The sequence below is a fragment of the Physcomitrium patens genome, chromosome 3 (genome assembly GCF_059467195.1).
Source record: "Physcomitrium patens ecotype Gransden chromosome 3, ASM5946719v1, whole genome shotgun sequence".
In the NCBI taxonomy this organism is placed as follows: Eukaryota; Viridiplantae; Streptophyta; class Bryopsida; order Funariales; family Funariaceae; genus Physcomitrium; species Physcomitrium patens.
The window spans coordinates 22,749,735-22,756,956 of record NC_143412.1 but is presented as its reverse complement, the minus strand read 5'-3'; the positions used below and the strand labels follow the sequence as shown (position 1 = coordinate 22,756,956).

Below are 7,222 nucleotides of genomic sequence, written 5' to 3'. Positions count from 1 at the left end.
AAGACAAAGAAAACAAGAACATAGTTGTTATTAATATAAATAGTAAGTTCTTATCTCATGTTGAATATTAAGCTAAGGACAATGTTGCAATATTATATATAATTGTTGCAACTTTTAGAAGGTGTCACAAATACAATGAAACTAGTGAAGACATTAGGTGTTAAATAAAAATAAGTAAATTTATTAATATCTTATAGCAAAGATTTTTAAAAGCTTTATAAATGTGGATTTGAAGGAATATTTTTTAAATAATAATTGAAGTGAAAAGACATTCTTTTAAACATAAGCACATTCTAAAACATCACAACTAATCAAGTCTAATATCACTCTTTAAAAATAAATACATATCACAGTAAAAGCTAGAATTGCTACAAATACTAACAATTTTGTGTTGTAAGACTCAACTTGAGAAAGATGAGTATTTAACAATAATAAAAAGATTAAAATACAATGAGAGGCCAACTTGATGTATCAAAAGACACCACCATACATATGATTATGGTACTTGATCATAACTATTGGTGCCTCTAAAAGGTGCCTAATCTACTACTAACAAAGACTTAGAAGTATATTTGATGGTGCCTATATAAACTTATAATGACCATTTGAATTTGATAATTCAATTTAAATGCACATCATTTAGAAATTTACAAATAATATTAAAAAAATCAAAATTAATATTTATAGGATAGTAGGAAAAAAAATATAAAAAATACCATTAAATTTAAATAAATCAAAGAACACAAATAAATATATTTTAAAATATATTTTTAGTCTAAATCTAAAATATAAGTATTTTGACATATAATTGAAGCATTTAACAAGACTAATTAATTTATGTATGTATATACATATATATATATATATATATATATATATATTACACTTTAAATATAATATATATATAAATATATATATTCTATAATAATATAATAAAATTATTTTTAATAAATAATATTTTATATATTTATTAACTTCTTCAACTATTTACTTAAACATAATATCTATTTAAGTGACTTATGTAAGAATTAAAGACAATTAATATTCAAATCTGTATAAATAAATAATTAAACATATAATTAAATATATAAATTCTTAAATTTATTTATTTAATAGATATTTTTTATCTAATATAAAATTTTATTTATTATAAGATATATAATTTATGAGAGATAAATAAAAAATTACAAAGTGATTTTGTAGTAATAATAATATATCACAATGTAATACTAGAGACAATAAAAATATTTAAAAACATCTATGTTTATCTATTCTAACAAAGACATTTAAAAAAATAGCACAAAAACAAATAAAAATAGAAGAAAAGTATTAACTATCAATCTACATCCATAATATTATTATTGTATCCTTATTACAAATACTTTGAAAGAAAAAAAATAAAGAAATGATAGTATCTTTCACAAATACACAAGATTTATCTCATATCAAATAGTAAGATTTGACAAAAGATAAAGATTTAGTAAAGATTATACAAACAAATTTTACAAACATTAAATTTAACAAACATATTTTACAATTTAAGAGATGAATTTTAATAGAAAATTCAAATATAGTTATGAACCAAGTTAATACATATTAAATATACTAATATCTAATGGTGGTCTTATTATATTAATAATCATATGAAGTTCTAATTTCAATTAGAAAGTTCTATTAGCAACAATTTTTGGAACAATTGTTGTAGTTGTTATTGTTGTCTTAGATCTTAATTGAAGCTTTAACAACACATAATCATTATTTATCTATCTAAAGATGCAAAAAAATTCAATCTATTATAATTTATCATGTTCATATCTTTTTATTTTATTTTATTTCATATTATTTATATGTTTTTTTAATATAAAATATTATGTTGTAATATTGGTTATATAAATGAATGCAACCAATAATAACATTGAATACAATGAAATTAATCATTTTTTATTGTAATAATTATTCAACATTAAAGAACACATATAAATGCAAAATGTTACTAATGCCACCTTTAGTTTTTACTATTGCCACCATTATTATTAATTTAATTCTATTAATATTAAAACTACTTTCTTTTCTTATACATATTTGATTAGAATTAAGAAACTATAAATTGAGCATGTGGAAGATTGTGGTAGATGTAGCAAAAAAATTGTGATAGCATTAGCAATACCCATATATATATATATATATATATATATATATCATCTATTATTACTTCATGAATATAATCTTTATGTTATTCATAATGATATAAGTAATTTCTAATCACAGTAGCAAATTGAATTGAGTCTATTGTTACATTGGCATAATACAATTGAATGAATTCATGGTTTGTGTTGGTGTTTTTTTCTTACTTAAAAGATAAAAAACAGGAAACATTGATATAAAAAATTAAAATTATTATATTGACCATACTTGTAAAATATGATTATGTATGATTCTAAATATGATAAAGTTCATTCTGAACTTTATTCACATGCATCCAGAATTCGCGAGGAGATATGATACAGATGTTGCAACGAGAAAGTGAAAAAAAAAAAAAAAACAAAACAAAACAAAACAAAAACAAAAACAAACAGAAGCAAGAAAGCGCAAAAAAAAGGGTATCAAAAACATAAGAGCGCACACACTTAAATTCTTTGGTAACCATCTGGTGATAGGCAGCTTGACATTATGCGACAGTCGAACGATTCTGAGTTCAGTTGGGAGATCATACATTTGCTTGTGGTGTTTCTATACAATTTGAGGTGCGGCTAAGAATCACAGTCCACCAAGCATGAGTGAGGGGACCAATTACCACTATCACTATTAGAACCAATTTGATACCTTGTTCCTCGAGGCAGCCTATTCTTAAAGAATTTTGAGGTGCTCAGGTAGTAAATCACAAAGGTAGTACAGCATTTTCAGATGCCTGGGCCACATTGAGAGCCTGCATGCACCGCTGAAAAGCTTTAGCCGCTGAGTTGCGCTCCTCTACGCTGCCCCACTTATTATATGCAAGGGCTTGGAGGTAGAATGCTTCCCCGGCCAAAGCATAGTCCTCCAGTAACTCAAACTCCTCAGCTGCTTGTTGTAGGAGATCCAGAACCTCCGCCAGTTGGGACTCAGCTGAAAATGCTGGATCGGAGAGGAAGCACCTTGCAAGAGCGAGGTTAGTGCGTGCACGCAGCTCAAGTCCACCATGACCCAGCACCATCGGCAGGCATTCCTGCAGGAGAGCCAGGGCTCGGGGTGCATGACCAACTCCTAGGCCTAACCAGAGCTCCGCTAAGGTCTCCTTTGCACTTGCTTGCAAGTAGTCTAAGTTAAACACTCGACACAGCGTGAGCCCTGCCAAGGCGTACGGGAGTCCCGTTACGGCACTATCGGCTGTCTTGTGAATTTCAGCCAGGAGTAAGAGGACAAGCACAGACTCGAGCTGCATACTCGCTTTGTAACACTGAGAGAATAGCAATCGTGCCACAGCAGCTGCCTCGTCGAGGTGGCCTGCCACAAGGAGCGTGCGAATGTGACGGATAGTTGCCTCTGTCTTGCGCTCCATGTCCACGCCAAAGACAGGAGATGCCGAGGCTGCAAGCTCTCCACAAGCCACTTGAGCAAGCTTGAGCTCACCTCGGTATAAGGCATGATCATGGACGAGTTGCAGCTGAGCTGTCCTAACCAATGAGTTTGCAGCAGCCGGAAACCTCTTAGCTGCGACTTCAAAAGCGGATTGAGCAGCTGCGTAACCTTTAAAAGCTGCTTGATGCTGAGCAAGCTTGATATACGAAAGGAGCACATCGTCCGAGCTAGCCACATCCGCGTAACAAGTTGCATGGATTAATGCACTAACCCTGACCAGCGGGACGCTACCATAAAGCTCCCACGACGCTGCACGAAGCAAGTGTGAGGTTCCTGCAAGCTTGACAACGGCGTCCGACGTACGACCTAGGCGGCCAGTTAAGCTTGTCCAAGCCCCACCAGCCATAGTCCCAGGAGCTGTGAGCGGCTGATTGATATTCATACCGTTTCCTCGCTGCTGATTTGTGGTGCCTGAGATTGCTACGTGGGGCGAAATGCCATTGCTAATGGAATCACCTAGGAGATAAGGACTTAACCTAAGAGTCTTGCACACCTCCAGTGGAGATGTACCCAATTCTCCACCATTCTCTAACCCACCAAGAGACGAGAACCTGCGAACATGTTTCAAATAAAACTTCGCAAGGGCAAGACGACTAAAAGCAACCAACTGGGACAGCTTAAGCTCCAATGATCTTCGCAAGCAGCGCCTCAACAAAAGTAATAGTTGTTGTTGGATTCCGAGAGAAGGGCCAGCGCCAACATCTCGAAGGCCGGCAGATTCACCCTTGGCGTAAGCTTCATTGGCAGCTCCAACGTCAAAGAGCAGGTGGCAAAGAGCAGCTAAAGCATGCGCAAGACATGCATCGTCATTGTACTGCTGAGCAATTCGCACAGCCTCATTTAAGGCTTGCATAGCCTGATCGACATGACCAAAATGGGCGTGCATTGACCCCAAACTGAGAAGGCCTGCTTGGAATCTACCCACACTGGAATCACACGATGCACCACCGACACTCATGCCTCCCATCCCAGCACTGTAATCAAAATAGCGATGCAGATCATCCATTGTGGCAGGATAATCACTTTGTTGAAGGTGGTTAAGGTAACGGAGGTAATGGACTTTCATCATATCTGGAGCTAGCTTCTCGAGTTGCGTCAGGTTAGAATCCAGTCCCTCCTTTGGAATCTGCCCAACTCCTTTTTCAAGAAGACCTGCTTGCTCCTTCAAAAATCCTTCGACTTGCTCCACAGTTCGCAGGGACCTTGTCTTCACTCCACTATCTCCTGAGATGGCTGCATTTGGAACAGGGAAGGCAGATGCACCGTTCCTTCCGCCTGACTGCTGTCGACCTTGCATCCCTCTCCTACCAGCTGCGGTCCCCCGAAACCGAAACTCTAGGTCATGTATTCCATCCATGTTAACGTCATCAATGTCTTCCTCATACTCATACTCGTCATCAAATTCTCCTTCGATCATATCATCTTTGTCTACAAATATTCCTCGAGGATCACTCGACTCCAACCAGCGGTAGGCATTCAACTCAACAACCAGTCTGCCTGAACCCTCAAATGAGAGTACATTGAAAGCCAAGATGCACCTTCGTAAAAACTGGCCCAGCAAACTGTTGGGTTGAATGAGAAGAGTCTCATCCTCCCCTCTCCCAGATTCTGCAGAGTAGGAAACGGGAGCCAACAACTCTTTCAAACCTTGAAAAAACTGGAACAACTCTTCGGGGGTACATAGAAGTGGTAGACGGCTACCAAGCTGCTCAAAGAGCACACCACCAACATCGGACAAATCATCTTTCAGTTCCTTCCCAAGCTCCTCGAATGTAGGCTCCAAAAACCCGTCAGTCACTCTAGTCTGGTCCAGAAGAAAGAGAGCTAGGCGATGGCGGGCAGAGCTCGGCAACACACAAAATGGTGGCGATGCGGATGACGGCGACGCATACGCTTGCAACAGCATACACATTGCGACCTTGTGAGAGGTGAGAACAAAACCCCTACCTCCAGCCATCTCTTCAACCTATTACCTATAACCTCTTCGGCCTGGAAGCAATCTTACCCCATTCTCACACCCTCCTAGTCCGTCTCAGCAACCGCATTATCCCCATTCCTATCATAGCGAACCTTTGCAATGCCAATCGAGGCTCATCTACATTTAAACAGCCTCAACACCCTCCACCGAGATTGACTCGAGGGAATGAGCTTAAAATCCCACCTTGAACGCTCTTTGACCAGTACCCAACCTTCGAAGTATCCACACATCAAATTCTCCCGATGCTCAGAAAAACAGTAAGACCCGGGCAGAGAATGACGCTCTGATACTGAAACTGAATCAACTTCAACATGAGGAAACCAAGCCCCTCAAGTAACAACACAATACCTTGCACCCACAGTAACGATCAACGCGACCCAAAAGCGCACACGGCAAATCCAATGAGGACAAGAGGTGCAGTACCCTAAACCCTCAGAATGAACAACAACATTGCAAATCACGGATTGCTTCACGAAGACGATCTAATGTGGGGAACCCCACAAATTGATGGTTTCACTCAGAATTCTCGCAGCACAAGGATCGACGCAATCGGGTTTCCAAGGGGTTATCGAGAGATCGAGACTGAAATTACAGCGAGGTTGAGGAACTAACTCATCGATCTGTGAGGCCGCGGAACTCATCGCCAGAGACAGGGTTTGGTGCCGTCATCGAGATGACGTCAGGATTCAAACCAAAATTCGTCGATGATGGATGTTGATTTTGGATGAAGTATTTCATTCGTTTAGGATAGTGAAAATAATAATAATAATAATAATAAGAACAAGGTGAAATGACGAGTAGAGGTGGCAAGTGTTATATGGTTACTCATTAGGATACATAAAAAGTTTGATTTAACTTGAAATAAACTGTAACTGTGAAGATGTTGCGTCAGACTTGACTTTTAAAGAATGATGTATATTTTGGCCTATTAATTTTTGAATTCCTAATAATTTTAATGAAATCCGCTCTGTCCAACGTAGAAGATGCTTTCAGTTTGAAGATATGATTTTGGATGAAAGAAATCAAAAATTATTTTAAAATAATTTACTTCTTTATAATAATTAGTTTTAGATTACAATAAGTTTTCTGTAATAACATTTTTACAATGACTTAAAATAGATTTTGTATATCAAAAATATAAAAAAATATTTAAATATTATTTTTTTAGTAATATTTCAGAATATCATATAAACTATAAATACGTATTAGCTATTTAATGAAAAATTTTAATTCTTTGTTAAAATTTAAAGTAAATCAAGGATAAATTACTTACACAAACCTTCCTCTTTTGTACGGCCAAAAATGTTGCTACATCTTTTAATAATGTAGCTCTATAAAATTATTTCTTGAAATTTAAAAAAATATATAAATACATTAAAATTTAAATAATAATCAATATTTATGTTCTTCTGAGAAATTAATTCCTTTCTTAGATTTCTTTAATTTCTTTTCAGCTGCTGTTGTGATTAGAGGACGAATAATTTTCACCTACTTCTATTCGTTTTGTCGATGACAATCAGTGATGTGAATTGTAAACCAGGAGTTTTATTTTTATGCTCTCTGGTGGAGTGAAGATAAATTCCGCTCGTATCTTTCTTATATGTTGTGTGTAGAGGCGAAGGCTTT

At 35.9% G+C, this 7,222-nt stretch overlaps 1 protein-coding gene across 1 annotated transcript; it reads right to left on the bottom strand.

The window, feature by feature from the left end:
• Positions 1 to 2,632: 2,632 nt before the first annotated feature.
• Positions 2,633 to 6,226, bottom strand: LOC112280694 (anaphase-promoting complex subunit 5). Its single transcript, XM_024516503.3, has one exon. The coding sequence runs from the start codon at positions 5,573 to 5,575 to the stop codon at positions 2,879 to 2,881; it is 2,697 nt and encodes an 898-aa protein (XP_024372271.1). The 5' UTR covers positions 5,576 to 6,226; the 3' UTR covers positions 2,633 to 2,878.
• Between the last annotated feature and the right edge of the window lie 996 nt (positions 6,227 to 7,222).

Bases quoted from the DNA above. Each gene is read 5' to 3' on its own strand.
- LOC112280694 (XM_024516503.3), bottom strand. From the start codon at position 5,575: ATGGCTGGAGGTAGGGGTTTTGTTCTCACCTCTCACAAGGTCGCAATG.